The sequence below is a fragment of the Panthera leo genome, chromosome C1 (assembly GCF_018350215.1).
Source record: "Panthera leo isolate Ple1 chromosome C1, P.leo_Ple1_pat1.1, whole genome shotgun sequence".
Taxonomy (NCBI): Eukaryota; Metazoa; Chordata; class Mammalia; order Carnivora; family Felidae; genus Panthera; species Panthera leo.
In genome coordinates, this window is record NC_056686.1 from 131,196,127 (window position 1) to 131,214,753 (window position 18,627).

Below are 18,627 nucleotides of genomic sequence, written 5' to 3' on the forward strand. Positions count from 1 at the left end.
GCTCTGTTGTATTCCTTGTACCTAAATTAGTGCCTGGCTCATAATAGTCACTTGATGAATTGTTGAATGAGTAATGAATCAAAGTTGGGACAAGTAAATTACTGCCTGCATAATACACAATAGATAAGATCAAGATAAGTATAAACATAAGATACACAAATCCAAACTCCTTTTTCATTGTTACATTTAAAAGAGAGAATATGCAAGGAATGTTTTTGATATAGAGGTTTCTTAACCTCAGCGCGATGGAATTTTGAGCCAAATAGTTCCTTGTTACAGGGGGCTACACTGTGTCTATAAGATGTATACCAGTACCCCTGTTTTATACCCACTAGAGTGAGAGCAGCAACCTCTCTACCTAGCAGTTGTGTGTGCATTATGCTGCAAACATTCCCAAATGTTCCCTGGTGGACAAAATTGCCTTGGGTTGAGAATAATTGGCATAGTGAAAAGAGCTCTAACTTTGAAGTTAGAATTATGTTAGAAAACCCAGCTTTGACCGTGGACACTCCACATTGTTTCCAGCAGTCACACTGCAGTCCTGATATATTCTTTGCATTGGTACCATGCCTATTAGCACTAGTATGTGTACATTTAGAGAGTAGATGCTCTGTAAATAATAGTTACTGAAATAAACAGTGCAGCAAAATGGACAAAAATATGATTTAAAAGCATATCTAAATTTGTATTTTTAAGTGAAGAAATGCATACATATAATAAATATTGGAGCAATCTCTACAGACTTTGTGGTCCTAGCTATTATAATTAAAATATCTATCTTGGGTAATAGTTCACATCAATGTATAGATGTACCCCATATTTAATAGCTGCACTGTATTTCACTGTACAGATATTTCATGATTCATTTGGCTAGTCCTTTATAATAGATATACAGCTTTTCCCCCTCACTTTTGTATTCACTACAATTTCAAATTATATTCTTATATACATCTCAGTGTACATACATCTTAGTGTAACTACGTCTACAGGACAAATTCCTAGAAGAAACACAGACATTAAAGTCTAGGAATGATGGACTAGAAAGCTTGCTACACTATTTATTAACTAGGTAACCCTGAGTGATTAATTGAAGCTAGCTGAGACTCTGCTGGGACCTCTTGAATAAACAGGGCCAATGCTACCTGTCTCTAGAGATTGCTGTGAGAATTACATGAGGTAAGATTTGTAAATTAAATACTAGAATGCTTTATTTATTTAGACTGTCAATTATTATTATTAAAGAGAATAATGCTGTTAGACCCAGCTGTGAGAGACTACCTTTAAGAGCCTAAAACATTCCAAACACTAAAGTTTTTGTTTCATTTTGGAAGTCTTTTATTTGTGTGTGTTTGTATTTGATTTTCTTCTTCCATTGAGCTGTTTAGTTTCTTTGAGAACAAACACAATCCAATATAACCCTTCTTTCTCACATTTCTATATGCATGTGTATATATATATATTATGTGCCAGAAATCATTGACTATATTTTACACCTTCATCTTATTCCTCATTTTTCCCTTTCCAATTCAAATCATTATATTATAAAGTATTTTCTTTTAAAGTTTATTTCAATACATATTTAAATTCTATATTAGACTTATGGTTGTGATCATTCTGCATAAACATGCATGCTTTGAAAATACATTTTGATTGCTGTGGCAGATGTTTTTGCATGTAAATGGTCATTGTTTTATTTATTCATACATTCTATTACTACTTATTGAAATGTACTCAGTGTAAAGCATCTTGCTGTGTATCATGAATGATGCATATATGAATAAAATGTCCCAAATTATGGAGAAGTGAGACAGATTCACACATTAGAAACAACTATATATATATATATATATATATATATATATATATATATATATATATATTCTACTACATTAGGAAAATACAAAGGGGTTCAGAAGAGAGAAAAATTTCAAATCACACTGAGGTAAAAATTGAAGTGGGCCTTGATGGGCAGCATTTCGCCCATTAGGGTAGATGATAAATATGGAAATTCGTACAGGAGCAAGAAATAGAAAGACAAATAGAAATAAGTAGGGCATTGGGGCGCCTGGGTGGCTCAGTTGGTTTAGCATCTAACTCTCCATTTCGGCTCACATCATGATCTCATGATTCGTGAGATCCAGCTGCTTTGTCTGGCCCTGGGCTGACAGCATGGAGCCTGCTTGGGATTCTCTCTCTGCCCCTGCCCAGATTGCACTCTCACTTTCTTTCTTTCTCTATCTCTCTCTCTCCTCAAAATAAATAAACAAGGTTTAAAAGAAAAGAAAGAAGTGAGGTGTAATCAAATATAGGCAAAGTTTTCCTGGATGTATCGCACCTGAATGTCAGAAGCAGGAGTAGAGGTGCATCACATGAAACATCAAGTTATGACCAGGAAGGCTTTTCCTAGAGGTGGACACAGCACTTGAGTCAGGATCTGAGCTGAGTCCCAGGGGAATGAATTTTCACAAATCCCATTGACCCTAAATTTCTTTTTCTATAAGGTGGGACTAATAATACTTTGGGTTTTAACAAATCGTATTGACTCTCTAAGGTGAAACTAATAATGCCCTGACAGACAACTTTTGGTGAATGAAAAGGAGTTAAGCTGTGAGTGCTTTTCAGCCCCTGAAATGTTATGGTGAAGTAGGTGGCACCACAGCGGGTATGAACATAGGAGGTCTTGGTAGTTTGGAGACTGGAGATTCAGAGAGTGAAAAAAAGGTTAAGGGGCCATTGCAGTAGCCCAAACAAAAGTTGTTAAGTACCTAGCTAGACTGTGAAAGGAAAGCCAACAGACCAACAAACAAGCAACAAAACAAATAAAGGGGCATAGGTATCAGTAATAGAAGAAAACTGAACTCAAGGGACAGAGAAAGGGATAGAGGATTAAAAGAAAGAAGGAAAGGAAGAAAGGGAGGAAAATTTTTTCACAAGAAGCAAGGACTTGTTTAAACCTAAGGTGTAGCTTTTTTCACAGTCAGAGGGAGAGAAATATTTGGCAAGCTTTGATTTGAAAACAAAACAAACTAACAAAACCCTGCATTTGACAACATGTAAAGCGGACTTGCCTTGTACAAAACAGGAAATGACTCCTTAAGGTGGATTATTAAAGTCAAGAACTCTTAAGTGATCAGACTTGTCACCTTATCATAAGAAGACAACATATAGGATCCTTCTAAACTGAATTGTATTTTGAATCTGTGAGTGCTCAGCCTTAAGTTCATAGCAAGACAAACGCACCACACTCGTAGCCTGTCACTTGCTATCATTAATAATATCCCATAGATGCCATGAGAACCTGCCTTCCTTTATTTCAGGAAGTAAAGCAGAAATAAAAGGGGCTTTTCATGATTTCTGCAAGCCAATTATTTATTGTACATATATATCTTTTCACATTTCTATCGTTATTTATGAGGTATATTATATATCTGAGGAAATTCATAACACTTATGCAAACTAAGTGCTAGATAATCTATGCTTTATTTTTTTAATGTTTATTCATTTATTTTGAGAGACAGAGAGAGAACACACACAGGGGAGGGATAGAGAAGATGGGACAGAGAGAATCCCAAGCAGGCTGAGAACGGTCAGCATAGAACCTGATGTGGGGCTCAATCTCACTAACTATGAGATCATGACCTGAGCTGAAATCAGGAGTTGGCCACTTAAAAGATATGCTTTATTTTTAATAAATCCTAACATCAGTCATTACACCAAGTGATATTTTTCTGAAAAGAATATAGATGTGTTAAAAAAAAAACATCAAAAAACAGAGAAATCAGTAGGTAAAGACTAATTCTTTTTGCCATTAGCTTAGCATTTCCTTCAGTCAGCAGAGAGACAGGACATTGTAACCGTTTTTTTATAGAATCTCTTGTGGGAACATTGGAAACATCTACATCCCCAACAATATTTACATGGTTTTCATTCTTAAGCAAATAAATATGACCTTCTCTGATACTCAGATGGTGCTGGAAGCATTTTAATCTGTCAACCTTGGCTTTCCCAAGACAAACTATCCATGTACTGGGAATCTCCATAGAAGCTATTATGATGACCTCAAATCTGTGAAGTGAGCCTATGAAAAGTATAATCAAATGTTGTTAGGAGTTATATTTGTTAAAGCCTTTCAAGGGCTCCCTAAAGAGCAAACGATTCATTTATTTTGTTAACACCTACTTAAAACAAATGTGTGTATAACCAAATCAGCAGAAGTGAGAAGCCAACTTTTTACTCATTATAGGGCTGAGTTTGTTTTTGATAGGGGACTGAAAATGCACATGGAACATGCTTTTCTTCTCCTTTATTGATCCTAACAGTAGCCAAAATTCAATATCCTTCTAATATTTACATATTAAGCTTATTCTGGCAAAGTGCTACTTGAAACAGATCAATAGTATATTTAACTGTGATTGAGAACAGAAAAATTCAGCTGAGAGAGCTTAAGTATTCATAGAAAATGAATAAAGATTTTTTTTTTTTTGCCTTTACCTGTGATTCAATCTTTCTTTTATTTTAAAGAGAAGTTACCAAGTTTTGCAAGTGATTCTAAGATTAGATAGGTATTGGAGACTGCTACTTAGATATTTATAAAAAGTATAAACCTAAGACAAGTAATCTAAGCAATTCTATGTTGTAAACATCCATTGAATTCTCAAGGAAAAGTCAAAATAAAATATTTTTGCTTCACATCCAGAATACATTAATATGAACTCTGATTAGCATAATTTCACAAGAAAATATTATTTTTATTCAAAATTTTTGTTGTCTCTCAAGTATTGCTTTCAATTAATTAACAGTTTATTTTAAACTATTTCTTGCGCCTTGGATCAACCCATGAGCAATAAAATCATACAAGGTTTTTAAGATCTTGTAGCTCATATGGTCCTAGCTCATATTTTGCAGAATAGAAAATAAAGGACCACAGTTTAGTAATTGTCCCAGATCCATAGCTGGTTAGTGAATAGTAGATATCAAAAGCACACTTTTTAAATGGATAAATATAATAACTTTAATGATTTCTTACATTAAACTCTAGAAGTTGATTTAATCACACGGTAAAGACTGCTTACCTATTTTGTATTTATGCATAGACGTTATAGAGGCCCAGGGCAGGCTGACCCACGATGGGCCAGTTTGACATAAATATTATTTTGAATTAAAAGTAATCAAAACCCAGCAAATGCAGGAAAAGCTCTTTGCCTCCCACACAACTGCCTAAATTTACATTGGAAACGAGAGACTGTAATGGGACGAGATTACTACCTAAAAAACATATCTGCAATAGTAGAGCAATCTGGTTTTCCTAAACATCTCCTATCCCCTTATTCCTAACAAGCTTTATCCCCTTTGTATCCTCAGGCCCCTATCCCTCTTCTTAGTTCATATAAGCTTCATGTTGCCTCATTGTCTTTGGAACTTCATGTCTGTGTGGACTCCTTGTGCATATGCCTATTAAGTTTGGTTTTCTCCTGTTACTCTGTCTCATGTCAATTTGATTCCAAGTCCAGCTAGAAGGACTATAGGGCAGAGGAAGATCTTTCAGACAGTATTCAAGGAGAACATGCAGTGTTAACTTTGGTATTCTCATTTGTAAATACAGTTTCCAAAAGTCATATAGCATCATAAAACCAAACAAAAACTAGATGCACAATTGAATCTCAATGAGATGAACTGCATATACAGTGGAGTAACAAAGAACAATCAATAAATAGCTCTTAAGAGTGTGGGATGGGGTTTTAAGTTCAAGGTTATACCTCTTGGAGTGCCCAGAACTCAAACTCTTGCCCTATAAAAGCTTGACAAATAACTCCACAACACATTTTAATGGAAGATATCAAGATCAGCCTGTGATTAAATAAGATGCTGACCATTAAATCCATAAATGCCAAGGATTTTTTATGTAGACATACAGATTTCTTCTAGTTTGCCTAAGTTCCCTAACCGTCACTTCTATTTTAAATCTGTGGACCATTTGGCCCGTATCTTCCATGCCCCCCCCAAAAAAAATACAAAATGCAGATTAGTCACCATCCTACTATTTCCTGAATTCCATCTTAATTTTCTCCAAATACCAATAAACCTGTTTCTGCCAGTTCATTTGTTTAATGTGTGTCTTTTCTCTCAGTACCACAAATTGATTTTTCTAACTTTCTCTTCAATGTGAACACAATATATAGACTCTGCTCTCAAACTGCATATGCTGACGATGAAAAGGAATAGTATGTTAAATATAATCCATAAATAACTCACAAATCCTAATTTTAGTCAATAGTTTCAACCTCTTCCTTCTCCTCACAAAGGCACTTAAAATTGAATGGCAACTTGATTAATTTAAGTTTACCTCACTATCTCCTGCAGGCGTTAATGATCAGGAAAATGCCCAAAGTTATGAGGAAAGCTGCATACAGATAAACAAAAAAGCTCTGCATCTAGGTAATCAATAGTTAAATATAGCAGAGCTGACTGTACACTATGTTATAGCACTAACCATCTAAAAGTCATGTAAGAAAATGTTCTAGAGTATCATTATTTCATGAAACTGAAGTATATTTATGAAAGAAAATTTCCATAAAAAGAATGGCTAAATATTGAGAAAAATATCTAAGACAAATAAGTAGTAGATATAACTTTAGACCTGCCAGCTATTGTATTTGAAAGCAGTTATTATTGTTTTTGTTGACTCTGACAGTTTGTGAAAGACAATTGGCAAGGTCATTATTATATATATATATTTTTTAATGGGGAAGAATTTGATGTTCCAAGTTAATAGGCTAGTGAGCTTAACTCTAGTACCTGGTAAATTGTCTTGACTAATTTGGAATGGTATAACAGAAACATCATAGGTTAAATGGCACAAAACACAGAAATATATTTCTTACAGTTATGGATGCTAGAAGCCCAAGATCAGCCAGCACTTCCTTGCTATGTCCTCATATGGCTGAGGGAGAGATTAGCTCTCTGGTTTCTTCTTAGAAGAGAACCAATCTCATGGGAACTCCATCATCAAGACCTAATTACTTCCCAAAGTCCCTATTTCCTAATACCATCACATCAGAGCTTCATCGTATGAATTTGTGGGAACACAGGCATTCAGTTCACGGCAAAATGTGTTAAGAGTCCTCATCCAAATAGTCATTGTACAAATGACATTATGTCTTATTATACCTGACATGCTTTACTATTCACAATTATTCTGACTCTATTAAATAAGTATTGGATTTTATAAATCTGTTTATGAATGAGTTCTGTAAATGCAATGACATACAAATTACTTATCTTTTGCTATTGTAATACATACTCCCAAAACTTTAGTATCTTAAAACAATAAACATTTACTATGTCACAAAGTGTTTGTGGATCAGGAATTTGGGAGCAGGTATATGGGTGGTTCTGGTTTAGGGTCTCTTCTTGAGGTTGCTGTAGTGCATTGGCTTGGGTGATAGTCATGTGAAAGCTTGACTGAGCTGAATGAAGTTTCCGCTTTCAAGATGAATGACTCACATGGCTGTTAGTGGAAGGTCTCAGTCCCTTGCTGTGTGGACTTTCCCATTGGGCTGTGTGGATGACTTCATGACATGTCATCTGGCTTTCCCCTGAGTTAGCCATCCAAGGAAGGAAGGACAAGGAGGAAGGCTCATGCCTTTTATGACCTTCTCTCTGAAGTTACACACTATCACATTTGTCTTATTTTATTCATGAGAAATGAGTCACTAGGTCCAGGAAGGACTCAAGGGAAAGAAGTTAAGCTCTATTTCTTTTAAGAAGTATCAAAGTGTTTGTGAAACTTGGATAGAGCAATCTTGGTCTTGGGGTCTTGGACTTGGATCAATCATCAAACGATTACTTTATTTAGTCTAGGTATTACCAAATAACTTCTCTTTTACCTGATTTCAATATTTGAAAGCTCTCTTCAGTTTATTTTGTATATATTATTCCAAGTAAAACTGGAAACTCTAAGTAGTGACGATTTACAATCTTTGAGGTTTGAAAAAAATGATAAGAAATGTCTAAGATTTTTCATTCAGTTTCAGGAAAACCACATCTAAATTTAAGTGTAGCACAAACTTTCAGCTAGTTATCATCCATTGCTTGGGTACTATGTCGGAGGAGCCAGTATATGCTGTTATATAACTGGTAGCTTCATTGCACAATTGTTTCCTTGTTTTCCAGATGTGTAATTTCAGTATTACTGTAGGCAAATATCTTCTTAAACATTTGTAGCTATAATCATCAGTAATCCCCTGGATAGTAAGTTGTAAAGCTCTTCTGTTTTATTTTTATATTGCCTTTTTATTATGACTATAATACTCAGCCTCAGCAGGAAACAGGTCATCACCCTTTCTTCCACCCCCAAAGAGAAAGAGAAGTTCTCAAAGAAGGGGGAATCTGAGCAGCAGGGCAAATTCAGGGCCAAACTAGGAAACTTTGTAAAATAGAAGTTCCTAGACTGCTTTTCCAAGTTATTGTCCTGTAAGTTTTAAACCTCCAACTAAAGATGTATTTTGATATATCCATCAAATACATTATTGACCCTAGAGGCACTGATAATTTTAGTTATATTTTTCTCTTTAAGGTTTAATGAAATTATGGTGGCAGGGAGGGGTATACATGCATGGCCATTCACTTTTATAAGAATTTTAATTTATGCAAGGTTGGATTCCCAGTTTCACAGTGCTGACACAACACAGGCATTATGATTTCCCCAAAACTTTCTCTCTTCTATTTTATCAAGGAACAAAACTTTATTTTCTTTTGCCACAAGGGAATGCTGCTCCATTTTTGAGACTTTGTTCATAGCATCGAGTTCCGAGTTCCGTAAGTTTAGTATTCATTTGCAAACAGCAGGGTGGGTACCAATCATGTTAGCAGAAACTTTTATAAAGCTTTCCATTTTTCTATGAGTCAATGTGTATGTGTGTGTGTGTGTGTGTGTGTGTGTGTGTGTGTGTGTATAAGTCAACAGCGTTCTTTGAAATGTTATAACATATTTTAACATTTTTCTCTAATTTATTGTTTCTTGGCTATATTATTTGCTAATTAGGGTTGATTTCATAAGATATATTGGAATTAAATTTTTAAAAACATAATGTGGGTGGTGATTTGGGGATTGCTGCAGAATTTAAACTCTGCTATTTTTACCCAGGTAATTTAAAATATGTACACATATACATAAAACAAAATTTTCTTATTAATTTGGCGAAGCTGAGTAATATAAAGTAACCTCATTTCCATATTGCTTTATAAGAAAATCATAAACAAATTTCTGCTTTAAAATAACCTACTTGTTAGGTACAATCCGTGTGTGTGTGTGTGTGTGTGTGTGTGTGTGTGTGTATGCAACTTCTGAACACACACAATGAAAAGAATGGCAACATCGTGTTATACAAACAGTACAGGAAATGTCCAAATGCTAAAAAGAAAATTGGGAAATTTTTAAAATAACATATTTTTTTACAAGTTTAAATTCCTCCCCTGGTCAAAAACTCTTATAAAAGAAACACTAGGGTGCCTGGGTGGCTCAGTTGGTTAAGCATCTGACTTTGGCTCAGGTCATGATCTCGATGTTCGTAGGTTCAAGCCCTACATAGGGCTCTGTGCTGACAGCTCAGAGCCTGGAACCTGTTTTGGATTCTGGGTCTCCCTCTCTCTCTGCCCCTTCCCTGCTCATGCTCTGTCTTTCTTTCTTAAAAATAAATAAACATTAATAAATAAATAAATGAAAAGAAACACTAATTCTAAGAAACAATAAAAAAAATTGTGACAATGATAGCTGGAAGACAACAATTTAGGAATAAAACTTAACAAAAGAAAACTACTAAATGTCTGATTCCACACTATGTCAGATATCTGCAAATGTCCAAGGCGGTAAAATTAAGGAATGTTTTAAAGATCAAATTAAGTGATGCCAGATTCCACCTTTGAAGTTTGTATCAAACTCCACTTTTTTGAAAGTGTATTCACATACATTTCCATGTGATTCTCACTACTTTATGATAAAAGCAGTTATATTTATTATCTGCATTTCTCAGCGACCGAAACTGAATCATTCTTTGTGATTAATGATTGGTTGAAACAATCCTCTTTTCTCTCTCTCCCTCACAGAAATATACATTTTGTTTTGTTTGAGAATAGTGTCCATGTTTATATTTGTACTTCAGAGACGAGTACACTGCCTGTACTTAAAAGATTCTAAATACATGTTGAACTGAACTGAATTTAAGATGTTTTCTCTTGGGGTGCCTGGGTGGCTCAGTCGGTTAAGTGTCCGACATAAGCTCAGGTCATGATCTCGTGGTTTGTGAGTTCGAGCCCCTCATGGGGCTCTATGGCTGACAGCTCAGAGCCTGGGGCCTGCTTGAGATTCTGTGTCTCTCCCTCTCTCCACCCCTCCCATGCTCATGCTCTGTTTCTCTGTCTCTCAATAATAAATAAACATTAAAAAAAAAATTAAAATGTTTTTTCTTACTTCCCACTCTCCTCCTGTTTTAAATAAAAATTTGCAAATCTAAACCTCATTTACTTTCATTAATATATTTTAAATTTAACTGAAGTCAAGGTGATAAAACACTTTTTTTAATAAGGAATAAATTTTCGTATCTTTCTTGATTAACAACTAGGTACTTTTAAACTTTATATACTCATCAACAGTCGTTAGTGAAAATAAAGCCAAAAATAATTAACATTCCTTCTGGGGAAAGGATAAAAGAGGTGAAGATTATGGAATATTGATTTAAAAGACCTAATTTATCACCTATATAAATAACCTTTTAGATATATGTTCGAATTGGCTTTCATACACACACGTGTATATGAATGTACATATACACACACTGTTTGTATATATGCTATCCTGAATATATCATGTTTAGAATTCCAAATATGAAATCAGTTTCTAATTTCCTGTAACCAAACCGAAGTACTAAGATTCTATGTGGAATTTCTAATCATACTGCTGACGCACCCTGAACTCCAGTTTAGAGCCAGCCATTCGTTCTAACCAAAAAGCACTTTTTTTTTAATGGAATCTACTTTTACACCTTTTAAAAATTTGAACTGTTATTTAATTAAAATTTGCATTTCAAAAATCAGCTTCCAATATCAACATAGAAGTTGATTATTTATTCTATGAAAAGCCATACCTCCCTGTTAGCTTCCTAATTGTCTCTCTGGTTAGCATCTTTTTTTCCCCAAAGGCTGAAGCAAAAAGAATGGAAATGAGGCTCAAGTCTATAAGATCTCTACTCATCCCTAAAAATTGGAAAGAATTATTTGTGGGAGAATAATTTCAATCTTTGGTCAATGGGCTCTGTGGCCTTGTTTTTTGAATTATCTGTGTGGATCAACCTATACTTTACAGGCAGAGATAAGCCAAATTTGACTTTATTGTGACAAATATACAAGGCCCTTATACTTTAGAACACTGCATGAGAATAAAGAAAATAATTGTAAAAAAATACAAGTCACAGCCCAGAATTAATAATGGTAAAGTTTGTACTGGTAAGAGCACAAAGTCCCAATATGGATAATCTTACAAGTCTGTTTGCAAGGTTAAAAAAAGAAAAACAAAACAAAACAAAAAACTCTCACAGAGATGTGTAATTTGAATGTGCTTCTGGTGTTAATGGAGCAGTAACTTTTCTAAGCTTTTAACAGGTCATAATTAATCAACCCCCAGTCAATACGAAGCATCCTAGCTATAGAACCATTGCACTTACCCATGATGGTTAGGGCTGTAGCTTTTGTTAATTCTTCTTTCATTGACTCTATTACTTCTAAATTACCACCATCCAGGTTGCATCTATTTATGGTTCCATTTCCCGAACTGATCCAATAAAGTTTGTTTTCCACATAGTCTATCGATAGACCTGTAATTAAATTATACAACTTAAACATAACAGTAGCCACTTAAATAGTAATGTTCACCTAGCACTAGATTTGAGGGGGAAAAATAAGTTGCAAGCTTAGATTTTTGTCTTTATTTTTTTTTTTTTTTTTTTTTTTTTTTTCCAACGTTTTTTATTTATTTTTGGGACAGAGAGAGACAGAGCATGAACGGGGGAGGGGCAGAGAGAGAAGGAGACACAGAATCGGAAACAGGCTCCAGGCTCCGAGCCATCAGCCCAGAGCCTGACGCGGGGCTCGAACTCACGGACCGCGAGATCGTGACCTGGCTGAAGTCGGACGCTTAACCGACTGCGCCACCCAGGCGCCCCAGATTTTTGTCTTTAAATATAAGATCTGCCTAATAGGGAAATATACTGTTTTTACTATCTGTGAAACCATATATTTTTATAGGCACTTAGTAGTTATCTCTGTTGATTATCACAACAATCCTGTGACACTGAAAGCAATGACTGTCTCATTTCATGAATAAGAAAAATAATACATGGAATAGTCAAGAAATCTATAGGAGTCCATAGTTAGTAAGTGTACATTACAGAAATTTTAAGAAAGTTTCTGTTTCCAAATTGAGTGCTTGCTCTCTTCATCATACCACTTTGCCTCAGAAAATTTTAACACATAATACTCTTTCGAGAAACTAGCATCATTGATGAAATTATTAATTCTCCCTCTACTTTCAGTGAAATAACTTTAGGCAGTTATAGATTCAAATTGTTGGTTTCAACTCTTTTGAAGTGAAACAAAAGTAGAAGAATTTCAAAAATTGATAAGGTCACCGAAACACGGAATTGAATTGGGCTAATTTAGATGCTGTCATGGGGAGATAGATCATTTGGTAAAGACACCAAGCCAATGGCTTAAGGCCATTATTCCCGCATCACAGTGAATCACTGTAGGTTACCTTTATTGTATTTTATGGGAAATTTCATGTCATAGTAGTATTCGAGGTTTCCAAAGGTCTCAGGATATGTATATTTTGATTGCCAAGGGTTTTCAGTATACATCTACATAATTACTTGCATGCTTATCAGTAGGCTCAGGGTCCATGTCATAACAATAAGACCATGGCTTTTGTTAGTCCTCTAAAACCCTCAACTACTTATGGAAATGCACATGTGGGTATACACTCAAGCATACAATGCAATAAATTATTTCTGGAATCTTCTTCAGAGAAGAAAGGGAACAAACCACACACACACACACACACACACACACACACACACACACACACACCTTCCCTACTTAAAGAAACAAAAAAAAAAAAAAAAGGAAAGGAAACACCTGGAGAGAATCACATGAGTTCTAGTGCATTGAGTCCCAACTACAAATAGTCCCAATCCGGAGAACAGAAATGATTTTTCAGACCAATTTTAATCAAATAGAAATAATATTACAAATCAATACAATAGATCAGCTATTTATTGGCTTATTGGTATGTTTTACTAAATACAAGTATGGAAGGTTCAGAATAAACCTAACAAATAAAATTAGACATTTCGGGATAAAGTTTTTAGATTTTTTCTCCCTTTGAGGACTACTGTGGATGACTGGCTTTAAACACTTTGTAAAATAATCAGATAAAAACTATTCCAGTTATATACTTTGGTATAATATTTCCAGTTTGCAAGTGATTCACCATTCAATTTTTTATGAGAGAAATTTTGGATATTCTATACGTACTTCCTGAGTTACTTCTGTGCTTTTTTTTTCTAGTAAAACTCCTGATTTAGACCACTTAATGATCAGATGTGTTCTGTTTTGTCTTCTGTTTAGTTGGCTATCCAAATCACGTAATTCTGTCTTTAATCAGCAATGAAGAATATCTTACTAGAGATTTATGGTACAAAATATAACTCCAAACATTTTGTTGCAAATGTTCATCAATAACTGAATTAATAAATACGTTTATGAAGAATTCCTTCTAAGCAAAATTACCTATTCTTCTAGGTATTCCAAATTTTATCTTTTAATCAAGGTAAACAATCGGAGAGCTATCCACATTTTTAGATCATTGGATTTTTGTCTCTCACTTAATCTGCTGCTGAATTGAGCTCTGGCATTGTGCTCTTGATTTAAATGAAGGATGCTATAAGAAGTAGCCATAGGAAAACCACTGTTGCACTTCCCAGGATATAGTGTCTAAAATAATATACCACATAGTGACCTCTTTATACAAGAACCCATGGGAGAAATTTCTTTCAGGGTTCAGTGCCAGAAAAACCTATAGTGGAAAATATAAAATTGTAACTGATCATATTTCTCTCTTTGTTTTGGCTGCAAAAAATCTGAAGAGTCATATTTGTGACCCGTCTGCAGCAAGTGCATTGCATTTACACTACTAACTTCACTCCTGGCTTCAATTGACTAATCTATTATATTTTCTTCACCTTGATTTTTAAAAACAATACTTTTTGGCCTTACTTAAGGGATTGTATTTATCTACGTTTCCTCAATACTTTTTTTTTTTCTTGAAGGAAAGGGTGCATTAGTATCAAATGTGCCCAACTCCAAATTAAACCACATTGTCAGAACTTTCTCATCCACCCAACACCCAGGAATATCTAGATTCTAACTTGCAATGTGTAAAGTAATTATTATACAGAGCAGGAAAGTTATATTGTTGGGGTCAGAATTACCCAGTTTACTACTCAACATCTTTGTTTATGGAGTTTGCTGAAAGAAAAGAGGCTGTTTGGTAGTGAGCTTTGATCTTTAATACCTAGCATAGTACCTAGAGCAGAGAAGAAAATTTATAGACGTTGAACACATGAATGGGTTGTTTAATTAATTCCATTATTAAAATTATAAGTTGTCTCCAAAGAGTTCTGCCTAGTAGTGTTGAATTATCTCTACAAAAGAATTTTTTTAATATACTACTCATAGCTGGATGCTATGACAACAGGGAAGAAGGGAAGGAAGTGCTCCAATAGGCCACCTGGCATGGCTTAAGTTTTCACATCGATATTGAGATGGAATAGTTTACGATTAATCATTTTAAGATTTATAGGAAAAAAGTAATGAAGTTCCTATATTAACATACATATTCATGTGATAGATCACCTAGTCACCTACGTACATCTTGTCTTCTATTAAATGTATTAGCTTAACCCCTGACTGTTCTTGAGCATGTTTATTCCCAGGTTTATAACACAGAATTGAAGTATCTTTAAAATCCTATTATGAATTCAAGAAATTGGTGATATATGTTTTAAATTCATAGATATATGCATATTTTGGAAGTACATATTTATAAATTTTTTAATGTAAATTGTTTCACAGAATAAGATTTTTTATTTTGTTACTATCATACATTTAGGTCTTAATAACATTGAAGAATTAATTAGTGTCCACTTATTGGAATAAGTTCTGAATCAGGTCTCCTTTGCACTATTTCAAAAAATGAATCACTGAGCAGTAAACTGATAGTGTTTTGATGCAGGGGAAACTGCTCAGTGATTTTAGAATGCTAAATCAATAGCCATGAGAAAGCAGATTAAATATGAGCACGTTCATAAAAGTATCCTAAAACCTATGCAAAGAAATATGATTGTGTTTGCACTACAATGTTCTCAGAATGGGTGACTGATATAAAAAAAATCCTCAAAAGGACTGCCGGATCTTTCTGAAGAATATACCACTACTAATATAGACTTATTTTTGTTAGACATAATTATTTTGAAAATCACCTGGATTTGGTAATCAAAAGAGGAAACCTAGATTCAATAGTAATAAGGTATGTCAAAGGAAGAAAAGTCGTCATTTAAACTGAAAAACCTTTATGAAAAAAAGAATCTACCTTTTTTATCTATCTTTCCTATTATTGTAAAAATGCAGGGTTAATTCATATGCTTTCATTCTCGCCCTATTTGAAGCCAAAGATTTCCCTTACGGTATTATTTCAACATTTTGACTAAAATAGCCCAGCTTATTTTTTAATTGGGATAATATAATTTGCCAAAATACATTTCCAATAGAAATATGTTGATATAAGAAACAACTACATATTTTTAGAAAAATATCACCTAATTATTTTCCATAATTATTAAAAACATTAAGTTCATTAAGTTTTCAGTTTTGTTACAATTAAAACTGGAAAGTTCACTTTACATGTCTCATTTCTTTTTTAAATGACTCAAATTAAGTCAATGTACTATGCAATATGGAATTAAAAATGCAAATATGTAGAATAAGGAATTTTTAAAATTAAGGCTTTCTAGAGATGGCAATTTTCTAATATTTTTCCGACACTTACTAAATTTCATTTCAAAATTTTCAGCCCCTGGTTATGCATTACAATTATCCGGAAAACTGTTAAAAATACCGATACCTAGGCCTCACTCCCAGAAATTTTAATTGGTTTGAGTTGGTCCCAGAAATCAGTATTTTTTTAAAAATCTCTTCAGTTGATTTTAGGATTAAGAAGTTCCTTTTAAAAATTGCCTATTGTGGGGGTGCCTGGGTGGCTCAGTTGGTTAAGCATATGACTTCTGACTTCACCTCAGGTCATGATCTTATGGTTAGTGAGATTCATCCCCACATTGGGCTCTTTGCTGACAATATGGAGCCTGCTTGGGATTCTCTCTCTCCCTTTCCTCTAAGTTAAAAAAAAATGCCTGTTTTTAAAAACCTTCAAAATTGAATACTTAATAAGTTTAATGAGGCCTTTAAAATACTGCTGGAAAGTGTATTATGAGGAGATCTTTGGGGACAGAAGAACATTAAAGATATACATGGGGAAGAACACATACTATAGATATTAAAACACAGATGATTAACTTTAAATACTCTAGACATGTATAAAAATAACATTGAAATCATCTAAATATTCTCCTGTAGCATTACCTTCAGACAATAGAACACACACTCCTTCTGCATCTAGGACTGTGGTAGTTGTAATATTGAAAATATACAACAAATGAAAAAAAAATCATAAAATTATATCCTTATTATACCTGTAGAAGAATTATAATATTCTGGATACTCCAAAATGGAAATCCTTTCAGAGTTAACCAGAAGTGGCATGATTTTTCTGGGGGGCAAAACTATTTCTAAAACATTGAATTTTTAGCTCCAGAGGAGCATTGTTGTTCCATGGGGAAGTAGAATGGGGTTAATTGCCTATTCACTATTAGCCTATCTCAAAAAATACTTTATCCCTCTTAAGAATGCTTAGATTTTGTAAATGCTAGAATAAATATACTGAGGAAACCCAAGCATTCTTTGTGCTCCATCCCTGCTTCTCTCTGAAGTAAATATAAATATAAGGTACCACCTTTCAATCACCTTGTCTATTCATCTCTGAGTTCGTCTGAGAAAAGACTAGTCAGCCTTCACCTGGCTACACCCTCACTACACCACTGTGAAGATGTAATAATAACGATAATAATATAGTGTCTAGCACATAGAAAGCACTAAATAAATGCTAGCTATTTATTAGTACTACAAGGTTTCGTATCTCCTTTTCAAGCTAAAGTCTTATTCTAAAATTTGCAACCATTTCTTTGGTAATCCCCACAACTGATAGTTTTGAGACGGTTTAGTGTGAGAAATACTTAGACTGTACACTTCATTCGTAATTACAGCATTCCCTCAATTATGCAGGTCTATCAAAGTTAGAAACTGTTGTTCTAGTTGGTCTGTGAAGACAAATTAAGACATGCTTCCGTCTGGGAGAAAATATTTGCAATACACATATCAGATAATAGAACACAAATCCTTCTGTGTCTAGAATTGTGATAGTTGTAGAAACTGACCACTGAAAACACACAACAAATGAACAAAAGGCTAGTGGCAACAAAAATGCAGTCAAAACTCAAAAAAAAAAAAAAACCAATAAACAAATGAGTACAGGAAGTGAACAGACATCTCACATTAGAAGATATACAAATGGCAAGTAAGCACATGAAAAAGATGTTCAACATCAAAAGAAAATGCAAATTAAAATGACAATGATAAAGCAGTACACATCTGTAAGAATGGCTAAAATAAAAATAGTGACAACACTAAATGCTGACAAGGATACAGAGAAAAACTGGATAACTAATACATTATAGGTGGAATGAAAAACAGTACAGTCTCTCTGGAAAACAGCTGAGCAGTTTCTTATAAAACTAAACATACTATTTCCGTAGGACCCAGCAATTTCACTCCTGGGAATTTATTCCAGAGAAATAAAAACTTGTGTTCATACAAAAACTTACACATGAATGTTTGTAGCAGCTTTATTTGCAGTAGTCAAAATTTGAATCATCGCATCTCCTTTAATAGGAGAATGCTTAAGTCAACCATGGTATTTATATACCGTGGCATACCACTCAGCAATAAGATGAAGAAAAGTATTGATACATGAAATTTCAATGACTCTCCAGGGAAAAATGCTGAGTGGAAAACAGCCAATCCAATAGGTTATATACTGTATGATTGAATTCCTATAACATGTTAAAAACAGAACATTTTAGAAATGGAACATTTTAGATGGTGTATGGAGAAAAGGGAAAGGGGGTGGTAGGCAGGAGAGAGTAGGTGTGGTTATAAAAGGGCAGTAGGTAGGATCATTGTGGTGTTGGAATTTTTCGGCATTTTTTTAATTCTTTTTTTCCCCACTTATCCACAGAATCTGATTCATTTTATTCAGTACCTTGAAGGTGGTGTTGGATATAGAAACCTACATGTGTGATACAATTCAATCTAAAATTAAACACACAAATAAAATAAAACATGAAA

The 18,627-nt window shown here is 34.2% G+C and overlaps 1 protein-coding gene across 1 annotated transcript in view; it reads right to left on the bottom strand.

Moving 5' to 3' along the window:
* Positions 1-18,627, bottom strand: part of LRP1B (LDL receptor related protein 1B) — a 1,882,572-nt gene that overhangs the window by 541,436 nt on the left and 1,322,509 nt on the right. The window contains exon 32 of the mRNA XM_042948663.1: positions 11,718-11,867. Coding sequence (XP_042804597.1) covers positions 11,718-11,867 — 150 coding nt within the window. The remainder of the gene's footprint in view (positions 1-11,717; positions 11,868-18,627) is intronic.